The sequence below is a fragment of the Triplophysa dalaica genome, chromosome 11, assembly GCF_015846415.1.
Source record: "Triplophysa dalaica isolate WHDGS20190420 chromosome 11, ASM1584641v1, whole genome shotgun sequence".
Classification (NCBI taxonomy): domain Eukaryota; kingdom Metazoa; phylum Chordata; class Actinopteri; order Cypriniformes; family Nemacheilidae; genus Triplophysa; species Triplophysa dalaica.
In genome coordinates, this window is record NC_079552.1 from 6084675 (window position 1) to 6103612 (window position 18938).

The 18938-nt window shown below is 40.6% G+C and overlaps 1 protein-coding gene across 2 annotated transcripts in view; it reads left to right on the plus strand.

The window, feature by feature from the left end:
* map3k4 (mitogen-activated protein kinase kinase kinase 4) overlaps positions 1–18938 on the plus strand; it is a 27480-nt gene continuing 8542 nt past the window's right edge. Inside the window, exons 1-16 of one of the 2 annotated variants that reach the window (XM_056760237.1) lie at positions 1–441; positions 8817–8992; positions 10081–11399; positions 11597–11854; positions 11947–12099; positions 13046–13203; positions 13401–13517; positions 14175–14274; positions 14367–14450; positions 14539–14808; positions 14898–15047; positions 15601–15762; positions 17249–17382; positions 17840–17918; positions 17999–18074; positions 18610–18709. In XM_056760237.1, the coding sequence (XP_056616215.1) occupies positions 419–441; positions 8817–8992; positions 10081–11399; positions 11597–11854; positions 11947–12099; positions 13046–13203; positions 13401–13517; positions 14175–14274; positions 14367–14450; positions 14539–14808; positions 14898–15047; positions 15601–15762; positions 17249–17382; positions 17840–17918; positions 17999–18074; positions 18610–18709 (3359 nt within the window). In that variant the 5' untranslated portion in view covers positions 1–418. The remainder of the gene's footprint in view (positions 442–8816; positions 8993–10080; positions 11400–11596; positions 11855–11946; positions 12100–13045; positions 13204–13400; positions 13518–14174; positions 14275–14366; positions 14451–14538; positions 14809–14897; positions 15048–15600; positions 15763–17248; positions 17383–17839; positions 17919–17998; positions 18075–18609; positions 18710–18938) is intronic. The other variant, XM_056760238.1, reaches the window with a different exon arrangement.

Below are 18938 nucleotides of genomic sequence, written 5' to 3' on the forward strand. Positions count from 1 at the left end.
ATTATATACGTCTAATATTTTCAGACACAAAAGATTCGTTCGCCCCATGACCTACATTAAAACACAAACAGATGACAAAACTGGCAGATGGATCTTTTGTAAGGTCTTTGTTCTGCAATTCCCGGGTGCGTCTGATCGGGGCGGCCGTGATCCGGGTCGGTCGCAGCTGAGCGGCGGGTCTGATGTACTGCACGAGCTGCCGTAGAGTGTGTCACTCCCTCATCAGCGGCTCGCTGGAAACATGGCGTCAATGCACACACGGGCGAGCCTTAACTCTGCAGACGGATAGCGAAAGAAAAGTGTGCACCGGGACTTATAGCGCGCACCTGCCTTTGCAAAGTCGAGCTTTATTTTCCTGGACATGTTCTGATTCATGCACGGGTGAAGAGAGAGTCATCTCGTCGAGTCGACCCCGGTTATGGAGCCTCCAGATAATAGCAGGTAAGAAAAGCCCATCGGAGCCTGTGCGTGAGTTTGTATTGAGGATACAGTGTGTGTATATGCGATCACGCAACTACACTGCCGGGATTCACGACACGCTGCCATAAAGTGCTCCCATAGACAAGGTACTAGTGCGCATGCGTACAACAGGTCCAACCCGCATCCTGCCTCAAAATGGTCCGCTTTGCAGCGCAACACTAAGCAAAATTTCACATTAAAGTTGCAAACTTTTTCCCGAGAAAATAAAAAACCGCGGACTCAAAGAAAATATATCGAAGATTATATCGGTTTCCTTGAGAAAGGCTGAAAATAAGTGAACAGGTAGGTAAGGTAGCGTTAATAGGATAGTATGTGCAAGATCATTGTGTTCAGCTAGCGCACGAGTTACATGTATGTATGCATGAATTTAAGTATATGTGTGTGTGTGTTTGTGTTCCTTTCTTTTTCACTTTGTGCGTTATAAAGTCTCGGACCTGAATGTTATTTAAATGCAACGTTGCACAAACGAATCTCTGTAAAAGTTCTGCTCTGCGGGTGCGATTATAAACTTTTTGATGTCGGTTTAACGTTAAGTTGTTTGCATCATTGCTCCGATGCTTTTTCAGCTGCATGGAAAGATTACGCATAGTCCAAGTTGGACGTAGATGTTGTTGCCGGTAAAAAGGAAAAGTCGTGATTGAACGTTAAAAGCCGGTGTATCACGAGTCTTATGAGTCAACCCAACGAATTGGGCAAATGTTTGATTTGCGATTCCCAGAAATCAGCCGTCTGCGCAGGAATGCTGGGATTTGACGTGCATCCTCCTGCTTTTTTAATGTCGTAATCGGGGAATTTGTGATAGCCGTTGTATGTTTTTCTACAAATAAGGGGATTTTTGTCATCGGTTTGATGCCTTTTTTTAGACCAGTGTGCTTTGCACAGCTTGTTCGGGCAGCTTATTTCCCCCTAAAGCTCTTGTTGGCCTATAGCCACATGCATGTTTGCAGTGCATTATTTGCTGTCATAAACATGTTAAACCTTTCTGTCTCACTGTCATCACTTCTACATTTGAGTTTAGGTTAATTCAGGAATGGGTAGAGTTGTTTGCCCACTGCCGTGTGGTTAAGCTGATAAAGCCTAAATTGTTCAAATGTTCTTGTTGTGTGGGGTCATAACAGACATCATGGAGAGCGTTTGCCCTGAACTTACAGCGACAGCTTCTCAAGAATGCCTTGTTGTGTCTTGCACTGCTATCCCCACCCCTTCGAGTAATTCCTTGTGAAAAAATGCATTCAGTGGAACATGTAAAGGACAGGGACAACTTGTTAAGAATGTAAGATATGACATGCCTTTTTGTGATTGTTTTACGTAAACTGCCGTGTGCATGGCACAGCACTCATAAAGTGAAACTGCTTACAGTGGCAAGATTGGGTTTCTTGCCCTTGTGTGTTGATTTGAGGTCAAGTGATGAGGTCACGGTTATCAGTTCAGGGGTGTTGCCTTGAAACTCTTGGAGATCCTTGGAGCACTGATGTTTTGGTGTACTTTGCTATTGATATATTCTGCAGCTATCGGGCAAACAATTTGTCTTGAACGTAGCTGTGACGTGAAGAAATTGGCGTTTGCACGTCACTATAAAGCGTGCTGTAAATCTCATTCCTGTCCATTTATGACCACAAGCATTCCTCAATTCCAGGATGTGGTGCACTAAAAGAATGTTGACCTCGTCCTGGAGGCACCGATGGCTGGAACTCATTAATTCGTTTCTTTACACAGTCTGTGTTGCAATTCTGCTTATTTCAATCCCCTCTTTTTCATAGTTTAGATATCACAATACGGCTCATCTAATATGTACATTTGGGCATCATGATATTATAAAGAGATTTTTGGACGTAAGAAGCCTTTTGACCTTTATTAGAATGACGCAAACAAACAGTTGCATCAGTGACTCGCTGATTTAAAGATGTTTTATTTAGACCTGCTATTATAGTTTTTTGCAATCTCAGGCCTGGATGAACTCCGTTGCAAATACACTTTCATTGCATTGTAGTTACAAGCCTATTGAAGTCACATGTACCGACCACTTTTTAGTTTCTGTGGATTTTTTGGTTGCTTATTCCATCGTTTAGCCCACAATGTTCCCTTTTCTGCTTCAAAAAGGAAGTACTCCGATCAGATGATACGTACATACATCATCCTAAAAGGGAACGTCTTTCTAGCTAAACTCCCAACTCGCCTTTTGTTTCTCACATAATATCTCTCATTATATGCCTTCAATTGTCCATAGAGGGTGTGCACCTGGGGTGGAGGTTAGAATAGCGGCTTGTGTTGAGTTTTCTGTGCGGAGGTATCGGCTACACTCTTGCTCTCACACACCACACATCCTTTTTTCTGAATGCTCATGGCTTTATATCATCCACCCACACACAGTCATTCCGCCTTGCGGCATCAAATGATCATTATGTGGACACAGGAAATGATATTGTACAAATCTGTGGCATAGTGATGGGAAATGGAGCAAAGGAAGTGGTTTGTTTAAAATTAGAGGAAGTCTGCATGAGCATTCCTGGAACTTACTTTTCATAATGTGGCCGTGTGCTATTATTCAGTTCATTCATCCACAGCCAACACCGGTCACACTGCATATGCATGGGTTTTGTGCAATTACACTGGTGAATCATAAATCTAATTGTGTCTATAAAAGGTCTTATACAAGTGTCCAACCTGTACAACAGGACAACTTTATGGCATTTAGTTTCAGTCACGTAATTAAGAATAATACAAAGATATATTACTGTCTTGCAGATGGCAACGTGCAGTACGAGGAAGTGCATGTATTTGTTTGGGAGAAAGGCAGAGCTATGTGACAACATGCGTCTGATTATTGGATGTCTGGTTTAGTAATTGCTTTAATTAATTCTAAGATGCTAAGTTTCGGGAGAGTCCTTGAATGTTAGATTGCATTTTGTAGAGCGTTTAAAGGTACAAATTACAAATACAAAATACAAATTCTTTCATCATTTACTCCCCCTCATGTCAATCTGAACCTGTTTGACTTTGTTCTGCAGAGCATAAAGGAAAGAACATTGGTAACTAAACATCCATTGTATTGTTGCAAAACCACTGACACATATCACAAAAAATGCCAAAGAGGTCATATGCATTTTGAGCATCATGAGAGTGAAAAAATTATGACAGATGCATTTTAACTAGTGGACATTTACATTCATCAGAAAATATTTACTAACAAAGCAAGTGCATTAGTTCTTTGAACTATTTGCACCTTTTTGTTTTAGGAAATATCAATCACATGACATCTGGAGATCAGATAACTTTGAGGAATATGAGAGGAGGACAGTACGCTTGTTTACAAATAAGTCTCTGGGTATATCTGTTACCAGTGCATGTAGGAAAGGTCTTTCTGTGGTCATGTGAACTAGTGCATTGAGGCTGAAGAGCACTGAGGTCTGTGTACATGTCTGTTTTATGTGTCTTGTGTCATTAGGGTTGGATGATCTGTTTTTTTACTCCGAGCTTCAGGGTCTCAATCAGTCAGTCAGCAGGGATTGAGGCCGCGTGTTAAAGAAGGTACTGTGTGAACGTGTGTGCGTGCACGTGCTCTTGGCAGGCCACTCGTCTAAATTACATAAGTTAGTGGCATGAGTTATTTGTTCCCCGCTGTTAGCGACATGGTGTTCTTTTCGGTTTTGGGCACATCCATGAACCTTTGAAAAATGATTCAATTTATTTCCATTCCAACATTATGCGGATTACAGGCCTGGTCTACTTTTGAATATTCCCATTTGAGTTTTATGCAGGAAATGGTCTGTAAGTGCAGGTCTTCCAAAGGTCTTTCGTTCTGCCTGCACTGTTCTATTTTGCAGCGTATCATAAAACTTGTGAATGCAGATTTAGTAAATTCTTAGACAAATGAAATTTACATTAACTACAGATTTTTCAGGGGCTTTGATATCTGTCTGAGGTAAGAATGGCCAAAAGGATTACTTAATCATTGTTAGGACTTGATCATACATCAGAATTCTGTGTGCTGAACTTCAAAACAAAACTTTAAACCTGTGCATATTTGGCTGACAGAGTGAAAGGCCAAATAAAAGTTTAGGAATAAACTACATTGGAGTGTCACCCTTGTTGTAGGGCCCAGGAGTCTCCTGGGCGGTTCCGTGGACATTTTTACATCAGTGCTGTGGTTTCAGCAGAATGCTGGAAAACAATAAGAGACCAGTTATCATTTAATCAGCATTTCTAGATGCATTGTGGTCATTCTAGTCCAATGTCTGTTGAATTTAAATGAAACATCAAAGTCATCCAACATCAATGTGAAAAACTGACAGCATGACAAGACACTAAATAACCTATAAAAGGTTATAACATCATTTTTTTTTTGAACTTTTCCTAAATACATATGAAAAGCTCTTTTCCAAAACGCATTAAGTGCCAAATAAAAAAAAATGGGTTTGTAATGCCATTTTGCTGTGTACTAAACCTATTCACGGCTCCATCAATGTTTCATGCAAAATCGCTATATTTTCTTGTTTAAAATGTACTGCAAGATGCAGTTTCTTTCCAAAACGCTATAAATCCCGAATCTGTTTTTAGCCTAAATGCGATATGTCCTCTCGACCAATCAGAATTCGCTCATTCATTAGTGGTATTTGTATGTGTTATTTTTAGTGGCGCCGTTAACGCAGTGAGACTCTTATCGCGCGATAAAAAAAATGTCGGCGTTAATCTATTCTCAAAGTTGGGTTGGGAGCTGGGTCTATACTACGCAAGCTATGATGACTTTCGCCTTGATATTTTAGCGCGGATGTATACCAGCTTAACTGCACTGTACGGGGCGAGAACGAGATTTTTCAACATTCGCAGAAGCAGAAGCCGCCTCATCATCTCATAACCAGGGCTTCATTCGCGCAGCAAGTAGGTCTATTGGCTCTTTGCATTAACATATAAATCACTCGCGCTTGACACGCCATTCGCGTTTGGTCTGAACACAACATAACGTTACTGTGAAATGACCACATCAAACGTGACGTGCTAACATGGATGCAGCTATGAAGCCGCCGGGTTTGCTTCAGGGAATATTCATTTTTAAGAAGCTTCCCAATGGAAACATCGACAAGACTAAGGTTGTTTGCACCTTGTGCAATGCGGAATTGGTTTTAAAAAAAAACACTTTCTCTCAACAGGTAGTGGTCTAACTTTAGTTGAAACCAGTAACTTTGTATTGAGATCTAATGTATTATGGCTCCTGTATGACATATCGCTTGTTGCTCCCTCACTCTTTGTAAGTCGCTTTGGATAAAAGCGTCTGCTAAATGACTAAATGTAAATGTACTGTAGGAGCTCTTCCAGTCTCAAGTACCACCTAAATGCAAATCATCCCTTATCTAATGCGGAAGTAAACACAAGTTCATCTTATTGAACATAATTTAATTTTCATCACCAATTATCATAGTAGAACAGCTTTCTCAAGCAGTTTGAGATGCATTTTTGGAAACAGGAGATGAGCCTGGCTTGAGAAACCCGTTCTCAAAGACTTACTTTTAGTCATTATTTGGGTAGCACACATATTCTGAATGCCTTCGGCAGAATTCAAATGAGCCATTTTAATCTAGATTAATCTAGATTAATCTTGGAATTAATCTAGATTAATCTAGATTAAAAAAATTAATCTATGCCCACCACTAGTTATTTTTAAATTATTTATTGTATGTGGTGGAAAATATTGAAACATGAAATTGAAAATATTTATTTTATGTTACTATTTATTTTATTTGGCTGTTATTTATTTCATGCATTTGCATTTATTTGATTTATATTAATTTATAGTATGAGTTCCTGATGTCATATGTTTCATGTTCTCTTGTTTGTTTGTTTTTAAAAAGAAATAGACCAACATTTTTTGGAAAAAAAGAATGGATTTGTAGCGTTTTGAAATTTTTTAAAATAAAATTTGAATTTGTAATCGACAATATTGTTGTTCCATTTAACAATCATTGTTTAACATGGTAAGACTGAGCCAACAGACCATTTTAACAGGATAAATTGAATATTAACAGAATGTATGGGTCTAGGTAAAAAAATGACATTTTCATGAAAACTATTAAAATGGATTTATAGCGTTTTGGAAAGAGCTCTTCATATACAAATATTGTTGTGTTGCCTTAAAGTGAATATGACGCTTGATTTCTTTGCAGTATCTTCAGGTCTGAAAATTTTCAGAGAATCTTTTATGTCATTTATCGAGTTTGCATTATCTGCAAATAAATGCACATTGAAAGAGTTTTATTTGAAATTTGGTAGAAATATTGTTAGTAATTCACTGAACAAAACAAAAAAAGATCATTTTACATAAACACATACTTATAAATAGTATATTCAGAAAAACAAAAAATGGTCTTTGAAGTGGTCTCTTAATTTTTGCCGTGGTATCTCTTTTGTGATGGTTTCGCCCAGCCATCTGATGCTGAAACTCGCAGCACACGTGTCGCTCCCACACAATGGAGTGCCGCAAGCTTCAACAATGGCTCCAGTGGAGGGTGAGGTCAGAGTTCATTGCCCTCTCTTGACTGCAGCGAGGCAGATGTGGTCCGCTCAGTTTATGGCTCTCGTCAAAGGCTGTAACATTCCTCTTCTGCATGATTCGTTCGTGGTTATTTTGGACAGAATATTTAGCGGGCCAGAGTTGTATATGCAGCAGTAAATCAACAATCTGTGTTGCTTTCTTGCTTGTGAGAGCGGGCCAGTTTCTCCCGGCGTCAGTCCGCGATGTTCCCGTGGGTTGGATGCCATTCAATGGGGTTATTGCACTGAGGAAGAATTCTATAGACTATTACGCTTTAGTGCTCGAGCAGCGTTCATGCATCATGACAACCGAACAAACAGCGGGAGGGATTTCAGCATTTCCTGTGTCATTCCTGAAGGGTTTGGTCACCGTTCGACTCTGCACAGAGCTGCACCTTCGAAATACAAACAATCTATCTGTGTCCTGGAAAGTTGTTGAGAATTTCACCAGAATGCAACATGTTTTGCTTTCTGTTTAGATCTTATTCAGTGTGTTGGATCATGTTTACTCTCTTTTCAGAAGATATAGGAACATGGCACAATCAATGCACGGTTTTAAAGTTTGAATTTAACATGAGTGAGCACGTGTTGTCCTAGAGACGTGTGCCAGCTGAATGAATATGTTTCCAGGTTTTATAAGTAGTCCATATGTTAAATGGCGGCAAAAGTCGATGGCTGTATAGAGTGTCAAGCAAGCATGTCTGGATGTCCTGGCACGAGGAGTACAATGCTCAGCAGCAGGTGTCTGAGGCACTTCTGGGCTGTCTGGAGACTCCCGGGGGGTACTGGGGGTGATTTTATGTGCGTGAGGACCAGATGGATGACTCTGGTTTAGCTCTTTGTGAGGGGAATCACAGATTAACTCAATCAAAGGTTGACCCCACTGTGAAACTGATCCCATCTCCGTTGCCTGACAATGGCCCCGTATCAATGTCATTTTCTTCTCCCACACACTTGCACGTGTTCAAACACAACAACATGCACAGTTTGTCTCGGCACGATGAGTTTTGAACCAGTTTGCTCCCACCCACCAGCAAATGCAATTCATTTTTTGTTGGTTTCTTCGTATGGTGGTTGAATTTCCTGCTTTTATGCTGTATTAAGCCTTATAAAACGTGTACAGTCCAGTGTCGGTGTAAAGTGAGCTTTAGACAGTTTTCATTGAGTTTGAAACATTTTTCTATTTGCAATAATACTCAAGTTGATTGAGATCGATAAAATGCAGTTAAGGAAAGAGACTTAAACAGTTCAGCAGGATAAAAAAGAGGTCTGACGACTTATTTAAGCACATGTGCAGAATAAATGCAAAATAAAAGTTCACACAAAATATAACAATTCTGTCATCATTCAGTCAGCCTTTGACTTTATTTTTTCTCTGGAGCACAAAAGAAGATATTTTGGGAATTTGTGTCCAAACAATGGAAGTCAAAGCAGTCCAGTGTTATCGATATCACTCAAAATATTTCCAGATCATGATCATGCCATTTTGTTTTCTGTAGAAAATTATATTTTGTTCACAACAATACAAGCATGAATAGGTAACATAAATTGACATTCAATGTAACTAACAGTACAATTATTTCCATATTCTTAAGTGGCTCATTTATAATTTATATAATTTAAGTTTATAAATGATATAGTTTTATTTTGCTCAATATAATGTAGGATACAGACTTATCACCCTCTTCACTGTTACTGAACCTGTTGCCCTGAGTTTACAGATTGGTCTATGGTTTTGGGAACATTTGCAGTGTTGACTCAAGCCATAATGATGTCATTTTGCTTTGTGTTCTTCTCTGTTTCCTGTGCAGGCTGAGAGGCTCATCCAAAGACGTGCCTCAGCAGAACACTGACCTGGATGAGTCTTGGGACGAGGCCATTCAGGAAGAGGAGGCTCCGTATGGGACCTCCCCTCCTCTCACTCCGCGGCAAATAAAGCGCACGTCCATCAAACACCATAGAACTGGCCAGGGGTCGAAGGGCAAAGGTGAGATCCCTTCGCTTGCAAATTTCGAAAACATATGGTCTGGAGCACCCAACAACAGCGGTGTGCAGCCATGTTGACCTGTTGCACATGAAAATTAAGGAATATAATCGATTATCAGAACAGGTTTTAGTTTTATCCTCAATAAGAACAGAGGCTGAACATATGCTTCATAATAGGTTGAATTATGATGTATAGTAGTTTTGCTTTTTGCCCATGTATTTAGCAGGTGTCTGATAGAAATGGTAATCCTCGCATGCATGTGAATGTAGAAAAGAGATTAACAGATTAATGATAGTAAATAAGACCTGTATAAAATAAAAATATTCATTTTAAAATTTATTTTTCAGAAATGTACATATTTTAAAGCCGAATAATGTATTAAAAAGCAGGTATGCATGGGATATGCAAACATGTTTTTGTCATGAGTACAATTTTCCCACCATAAGTGAAAAATCCCCTCATGAGTTGTTTTAGAGGGAAATTTCCTCACATTTTCAGAAATTAATTTGTCAAGTTCGATTACATTGCTTGTGAAAGACAAGATGAAAAAATTAAACGACCACTCCTAAATTATTATTGAATTTATTATTTATAGGTATGTGTTTAAGTGAAATAGTTTTTATTTCATTCTGTAAATTAATGACAACATTTCTCCTAAAATTTACATAATTCAATTGCATTTATTTGCAGAAAATTTCAATTGGACGGACTTGTCAAAATAACAAAAAATATGGAAATTTTGCGGATCTTGTGTTCTGCAAATAAAACAAGTTTAAACAAATTTTTAACACAATTCATGTGTTTTTACATGCATTTTACGATCAGTTAAAAATGAAAATGTGATGGAATACGTTTTAAGATTTTTTTCACATTGCTGATGTGTGACTATATCATTCAACAGACACTGGACTGGCATTGCCACAATGCATGAATAAATGAAAACTGTAAAGTTATCTTAATTTCTTCTATAGAAAGAATGACCTGGAGAAACATTTTTCATAATAAAAAGTTGCATAATTCATGCTTTAAATGTATATTTGTGAAACATATGTTTGGTCACCAATTCTCCTCTCCTGGTTCATCTACAGGGAAGCCCCGTTCCTCCAGCCCGGTGTCTCAAAGAGAACGTGAGGGAGCAAAATCAGCCGAACCTCCTGAGGAGCACAGCTACGAGCATAAAAAAAAAGTTCTCTCCAACCAGCGTACCAACGAGCGAGACAGCAAGAGGACATTTGAGGGCTCCTTCATGCTAGATTCAGTGTCAAGGACCAGTAACATAGGATCCAGAAACATGGACCCCCGCAGACCCTACCTGAGCCTGGGCTTGGTCCATATGCGCCCCAACCGGCAAACCTCTCGTACCGACTGTCCGGCAGATCGCCTCAAGTTCTTCGAGACTCTGCGGCTGCTGCTCAAGCTCACCTCCATGTCATCCAAGAAGAAGGAGAAGGAGCAACGAGGCCTGGAGAACACGGCCTTCATGGGCCAGAACAATGAGGTGATCTGGTTGGAGTTGCAAGCCTGGCACGCCCGGCGAAGCATCAATGAGCAGGACCTGTACCTGTTCACTGCTCGCCAAGCCATACCTGACATCATCAACGAAGTGCTACACTTCAAAGTGGACTATAGCAGCCTAGCGGGGCACGAGAACAACCTGACAACAGAACAGAGCGACTACTGCCCTGACAAAATCAATTGCAAGAAAGATCCCTTTAGCTTCAGCGACTGCGCCTCATCTTGGGGAGAGATCGACGCCGCTGCTCCATTTTCTTCAACGCTGGAGTGCCGTGAACACCTGCAGAAACAGCGTGTAGCTTTTGATCAAGTGAAGCGGGTCATGTCGCTGTTAGAGTCAGTGGAGGCTTTGTACCCATCTCTTCAAACCTTGCAGAAGGACTATGAGAAATATGCCGCTTGGGACTTCCAGGGCAGGGTGCAGGCACTCTGCTTGTGGCTCAACATCACTCAGGACCTCAATCAGAAGTTGCGGGTCATGGGCACCGTGCTGGGCCTCAGGGACCTTTCCCACATCGGCTGGCCCGTCTTTGAAATCCCCTCGCCTCGATGCTCCCGTGGCAACGAGGATGAGGATGAGGAGGATGAGGGCCAGTCCACCCCTACCTTTGAGAACAACGATGGGGAGGAGAGGACTTTGAGCGAGGCGACTAGCGACGACGAGCAATCACCTTGCCTCACCCCAAAGTATTCGGGCCTCATGTCGGAGGAGGAGTCTCTCCTGAGGGACGATGAGGCTCACTGCTGCCCCACTGCCATCTACAGGCCGTTTGTCGATAAGGCACTTAAACAAATGGGGTTGCGGAAACTGATTCTTAGACTGCACAAGCTGATGGATCGCTCGCTGCAAAGATCCAGAACCGCACTGTTGAGTCACATGCCAGCTCAAGAGGTGAGATGCTTAGCTGGTTTATCTTGTGGTATCCAAATCTGACCAGCTGATCAGCCTACATATCTTCTAATAGCAGCAAACAAAAACAGCCTAAAGTAGGAAGACAGCCTGCCTTGAAGCTAAATTATGTGTATGATGGTCAATGCAAATGTTTGGGGTCATAACTTGAAATTTTTTCATTGCTTCGTTCCTGTTAGCTGTCAGCAGCACCGGGTTATTCCTTGCAGCACTGTGACTACCTACCCGAGCTTTTTCGACACTTATCCGACCCAGTGGATGAGGACGCGGAGGCTGAACGGGTATCGTGGAAGGAAATAATAGACATGGACCTGCCTTCTTTCCGGTCTGCCTTCTTGGTGCTCTGCCGCGTGCTGCTAAATGTCATTCACGAGTGCCTCAAACTGCGACTGGAGCAAAGGCCAGCAGGAGAACCGTCTTTGCTTAGCATCAAGCAGGTCATTACTCAAACACAAACATATAATGTTATGAACACCACATTTTGTAAACATCCAAGTTTCATGGACATAAAAACTGTTGTGTGTTGTAGTTGGTCCGTGAGTGTAAAGAAGTTCTTAAAGGTGGGGTTTTGATGAAACAGTACTACCAGTTCATGCTCCGGGGCGTCATCAACGACCCCCAGGGTCTACAGACTAACGCCAACATCGACGAGTTCGAAGAGGATCTCCACAAAATGCTTGAGGTGGGTTTCATGTTGTGATATGGGTCTGTAAATATACCTGAATGCCTCCTGTATTGCTTTAAAGAAAGTTGATCACATCTGAGATAATGCACCACCAGAATTCCACTGAAATATATCCCAGAATGATATATTGTGTGTTTGGTATGATAAACATGCGTGACTGCTGGTAATTGACCAAACCAGTGAGGAAATTATTGTTTGTAGGGTGATTCCTTGATTGTGACTCAGTGGGGTTGGTCCACGTTTGCTGGCTGATTTTTGCTGTGACTCTTTACTTATTGCATTCTTTTCAAATCTTGATAAAAATTTCCTTCTTCAAGTCCAAGGGTAATTTTAGATCAAAGTCTGACAGGGTGTTATTGGAGAGGTATTTAGAAGCGAGCCAAGTGGAGTCTTTAGGGTTAAAGGTGTTGATTTTGTTTTTGTGCCTTGAACTGCTGTTTTTTTATTGATAAGAGCTGTGAATATTTTTTGGCTCACAGATTGATTTGATCTTGTCGTCTAATTCCAATGAATTATTAATGGTACAAACACTTCTTCAGCTTTTTATGGACCAGCTGTTTTCTGACTTAAGAACAAATTACATAAGAACCTGTCTGGTTTTCCCAAGTCATACGCTGTAAGCATGCACTTAAAATGTGTTTTTTGTTGTTCACAGTGCATGGTGCCAAAAAATTTTGGAAACTGTCCGTAAGATTTATTAGTGATAGTTTAGTAAAAAAATTGTCATCCTCATGTTAGTCGAAGTATGGGGCAGACGGATCTCTAGAGAAATGTTACTGGTGCTATAAGGTGCCACAACTCTTATTTAAGTAGAATAGCTTTTGGCTTGGCTGAACAGGTGAATCTCTTTTCGACGACTTTCTAGATGTACCATTCATCATGGGTCTTTTGACGTGATGCTGGTTTTAAATATCAGCATGTGTTCTCTGTATCGTGCATTCAGGTGTACTTTGACTACATGCGCAGCTGGATCCAGATGTTACAGCAGTTGCCTCAAGCATCTCACAGTCTGAAGAACCTGCTGGAGGAAGAGTGGAACTTCACTAAAGTCATCACTCCATATATCCGGGGCGGAGAAGCCCAGTCTGGAAAACTCTTTTGGTTAGTGTCTTTGTACACACGTTTAAAATAATCAGGTTTAAACAGATGTAAACGAAGAGAAATGTTTTGTGAATTCATCACTCAAACATCATACCGAGGGGAAAAATGAATTCGAGCATATTGTACTTGCAGTGTGAATGCACCTGTCAATCATACTGTTGCATTGAAAACATCAACTTTGTTTTTGTCTTTTTCAGTGATATTGCTGGCATGCTGCTAAAATCCACTGGAGACTTCTTGGATGCCGGCCTTCAGAAGAGTGGCAATGAGTTCTGGGAGTGTGCGGATGACAGCACGGCCTCGGATGAAATCAGGTGTGTCTCAAAACACTTAATGAGCAATTATCCGCTCTGAACATACTGTGCGAGACTCATCAAAGCATGTGGAACGTGTATTTCAGTGATGTCTGACAACCTCATTGTTTTCAATCCCAAAAATGTGGAACAATATGGATTAAAGGGAGGTGGTAAAATTAAGTAAAGAACGACAAGAACAATATGTTGTGATCTTATGAGACTTGCATGAAACCAAAAGTCTATAGACATTATTTTAGAAGTCCAGTGTATGAAATTTGGCAGCCCCTCCATTTCGAAGCACTTTGAAGGCTGCACAGAACTGAGATGTTGTCACGTTTTTGCTCCTTTGCTGAAGGAGATAAAGTATTTACGAAACAAGCAGTTTGTCCGTTTAGGGCTACTGTAGAAACATGGAATTCCATGCAAGAATCATGTAAATAGAAATGGCTCATTCTAAGGTAATAAAACGTAACGCGTTTTTATGTAAGGTCTTTATACACCTTTGAAGACATGGAAATGTATATTATTTTGAATTTCTGTCAGTAAATCCGCCAAAAAATACACACTTGCTCTTTAAGTTGATTTTAAGGCTCCACATTGAGTCAACCAAATGTTGTCAGCCAATCAGATTGCATGGTCAGACCTAATAATTGAATGTGTTTTGTTTCATTGCAGACGTTCAGTGATAGAGACGAGTCGTTCACTGAAAGAGCTCTTTCATGAGGCCAGGGAAAGAGCATCCAAAGCACTGGGCTTTGCCAAGATGCTGCGCAAGGTCAGCAGAGAACAGGCGAAACAGCGTTCTCATGTCAGTTTGTCATAGTGATGGACCTTTAAAAAAAAAAAAAACATTTTATTCTCTCTTAGGACCTTGAGATTGCGGCGGAATTTAGCCTAACCAGCGGGGTACCTTCTCTCCTTCAGGCACTGAAGTCTAAGAGTTATGTCAAGGTGATAACATGCTCCTCTGTATCATTGATATTTAAAATAAACTTTTGTGGAAAACTATATGAATTGGATTTTCTTCTGTGTTTTTAAGGTCCTTATCCCAGGACTGGAGGAGCTTCAGGTGTTTGTCCCGTGTGGCCTAATGGAGCAGAGATTGGTCATCTTGCAGTTGTTAAATGCAGCAGCGGGAAAGGACTGCTCTAAAGAACCGGATGAGATCCCGGAGGATGAAGCCTACCTGCTCATGAGCAAACACGGAGTGGGGGAGTCAAATACCGGTGGCGCATGGGCCGACTGGAAAGGAAGCGTTCTCAAACTAGTACCTCAGATGGAAACTGTGGATACGTTACGTGCCATGAAGGTATGGACTTGGGTGTATAAAGACTGCAATGTTGTATAACAAAGGCTTCCACTCTACAAAAATGTCCCTTTCTCATTCTCGATTTCTAGGTGGACAATCTCCTTCTGGTCGTGATGCAGTCGGCGCATCTGGTGGCACAACGAAAAGCCTTCCAGCAGTCCATGGAGGATCTTCTGACCCTCAGCCGGGAGCAGACATCGAGTCAGCCCCTTATCGTCTGCGCTCTAGAGCAACTCAAGGTGATTCAGCGTACATTTTTTTTTCTTTCAATGTTTTCTTATTTACTGGGAGATATCTATTTGTTATCTGTTTCTAGAGTTTGTGAAGACCTACTTTCACATCACGTTAAGCCACATTAGGTTTCAGTTACGCATCACGTTATGCTGATTTTGCAATCAAATGAAATGTGAGTGTGTTTTCATGGTCATTTTGAAAGATTCGGGTAAGATCCATCGATACAAACCCACATGTTTAAGGAACATCGAGACTTTCGATGGTTTTGCTTTATAAGCACAAGCTACAGTGTTATGAAATGAGTTGAAACCTCTTAGCAGTGCATCAGCAAAGTTTTCTTCACAAACAGGATGTTTGCAAATACAACATTAGTTTTATCTACATGTACATTTGTGCATTTGGCAGACGCTTTTATCCAGAGAGATATTGCATTGCATTTTAACATAATGCATTGTTTAGGAATTAAAGGCATGATCTTGGCTTGCATGCATTAAGCTTTAGTTTCTAAGATATGATGGAAATGCATAGTTTTTAAAGACAAATCTTCTCTCATTTCAGAATGAGGCACTCCAACTGTGTATCAAGATCAACACAGCGATTGACCGTGTGGAACACATGTTCACATCAGAGTTCGAAGCAGAAGTTGAGGAAACGGAGAAAGCCACACTGCAACAGTATTACAGAGAGGCCATGATCCAAGGCTACAACTTTGCTTTTGAGGTCAGAGGCCGACAGGATTTTGCAAATAAGACTGCACAATAGCACCTTAAATTAATATTTAACACCTTTTAATATACCATGCGCTACATGCCCACTTTTGCATTTAAGGAGAAACGCGCTGTTTTGATGTGTATCTCTTTAAGTGCAAGTGAGCTGCTAGTCTCCGCCCCCTTTTCAGCAGAAAAAGCAGCTAGGGCTGTGAGCGTATGCTTCCAGCGACAAAACAATAAAGTATGGGAACATAAAGCGAACGAGAAACAAGGTCTCGTCTTTGAACACCAAATACATTTTTTTTTGGATAAGCACACCTGTTCCCCCGGGGCCATTCGCGAAGCCCCTCAGTTTCCTGTTGGTCCAGTCACGGGCGCATTCAGGAGAGAGAAACGCGCTGCGTGTTACAAACCATACTCGAAGTTTATGACATTTGATCTACTTTTAAGTTGCCACAGGTCCCTGGGGTCTTACGTAAAAAATACAGGTACTTACGATGTCTTTATTTGCAGCTTTGCCTCTTTCAGTGTGGATTCCATTGAAAACTAAATAAATCCATTGCTCTCTTGTCTCCCGTGAGGCTGGGAACATTGTTCTGTTTTGGTCTGTGCAGCCAACAACAGAAGAGTTCGTAAGCTTTGCTACTTTTGCAATGGTGTTGGAACTTCACACATGCGAAAGTATATATTGCATTTATTTAAGTTTTATTAATAAATAAGTGATATTTATTGATAATATAAAAAAAAATGTTTATGCAGGAGGTCATATCAATCTGGAATAGTTCAGGGTAACATCCATTCTTTTGTGAACTATTCCTTTAAGATAAGATGAGCAGAAATGATTTTAACATCAAAGTCACCATGTGTACCGTTGTTGTCCCAAACCATGAAACTGATAGCAGGATCTAAGTGCAGCCAAAGTACTAAGTAAACGTGAACAATAATCAATGACATGAAACAATAACCAGAAAAGATGGCTGGACAATACATTACGGACATTCCATAACCAACCCTAGACGCATGAAACGCCCTGGTATATATACTGTACACACAACAGACCCACACATAACCATGACACCATGCTTCATCTTTACAGTCGAAAGGATGTAGTTGTGGGTGTAGCTTAGCCGTGAACAATCTAGGCAGGCAACCGAGTCGAACCCATAACTTTTCATTTACGAACCCAGGTCTTTAATCACTTTGGCTTCACCAACACCCATCACCAAAACATTTCATCCTCGATTACTCTTGGGGGGTTGACCCGCTAATAAGTCACATCACATGAAAGTAACCTCTGGTGACATCAATTAACTAGTAATTACCCAATTAAGTTAAGAGCCCTTCTGTACTGTCTTTATAACAGCGTTAAGTAGCCACCTGAGCTCACCAGCCAGGGACAGAATGAAGCTCAGGGGAAAACATCTCGGAGCCCTAGTGTCAATTATAAAACAAACACGCAATTAAAAAGTTTTCTCTTCCAAACACTGTCTCTGTAGTATCATAAAGAGGTCGTCCGTCTGATGTCTGGAGAGTTCAGGCGGAGAATAGGGGAGCGCTACATCGCCTTTGCCCGCAAGTGGATGAATTTCGTCCTCACCAAATGTGAAAGCGGGAGAGGCACCCGTCCAAGGTCAGTAGGTTCTGTTGTAAAACCAAGAGAGTTAACTTGATGTCAACTGCCTACATAGGTAGCTGCCTGCTAAACATCATATAACCTCATAAGTGATGGAATTGGATCACCCTACATGGCAACATCTCTGATATTTTCTAATGTGGTACACTAGGCATAATTTATGGGGTGAACATGTAAGATACAATTATTTTAATTTACAATCAACATTTCTCTCTGTGCATTCGCTGAAAAATGTTTTTGCATGGAAGCATCATCGTAATGGTGTTGCTTACTATTGTTCCTCTTGGGAACCCACCTATGACCCTTTAAATGCTGTCTATGTAGGCAGTTAACTAGATTTTTGTGCAGATCCAGCGTTTCATGTTCCAAGAAAATGTTTCTAGCTTCATAAATGAATTCTATTGTCACATTGTTCTTTTATCCTGCTCACAAATGTTTTTTTTTTTATCGGCAGATGGGCAACTCAGGGCTTTGATTTTCTTCAAGCAATTGAGGCTGCATTTATATCAGCTTTGCCAGAAGATGACTTTCTGGTGAGTTGTCTGGTTTCTGTTGTTATAGATAAGTGTCGAAATGGTTTGTAATTGAGCTACTTATGATTATTGTCATGTAGAGTTTGCAGGCGCTGATGAACGAGTGTATCGGGCATGTTATCGGGAAACCGCATAGTCCAAGCAGTACGTACTTTGGTAAGTGTTATCCGTCCTGGTAAACTCTCCTAAACTCACCAGTGTATATTATGGAATGTTTTGTTCATCTTTTTGGGGGATTGTAGCACTTTGAGTTTTAGAAGAGCACATTAAAAATAAAATGCTTTATTATTTTTGCATTTTGCAAATATTTTATTCAAATTATTATTGAAATAAGAGCGAGAGGAAAACTGGCACCTTTGCCATAGCTCATTACTTTATGATGAAGTGACTACAATTTATTCTTCATTAATTGTTGAAATTAACTTTTTACTCATTAAGTACATAGTCGATGCCATACATGAATACAAGTATGAATAAGTAAACAGTTGTTGACACTATTGAAGGTTTTGCATAATTTTGGTCATGTTGTGTCCCAAAAAACTGCCTAAATCCCACCAAAAAAATTACAAAATTGTGTTTTAAACCATATCAGGTCAAAAATACGCCTTTTTTGCTCAAAAATGTAATTTTCGCCAAAGTTAAAAGTAAATCGCATTTAAAGATTCTGACAACCAGATTGATCTTTCACCAGGCACCCGGAACAGCCCTCGACCTGTTAAAGTCCCCCGTTGCCACAGCGACCCTCCAAATCCGTACCTCTTCATCCCCTCATCTCATGCTGATGGCTTCAGGTAGGTTTTCTCCCAGGTCACAGAACCATTAGCAAAGCTAGTGTAACTTCTGATTCAGTGTTACTACGCTTGTGTAGCTCTTTTGCATGCTCTCGTGCGGTGTTGTTTAATCTGTAGGAGGGAATTAAATGACTCATGCTTCTATTGATGCTTTAACCACAACCTTTGCTGCAATGTAGAGCTTCTTTCGAGTGTGTGTATGTGTACTGATGTCATAGCGTGTGTAAAA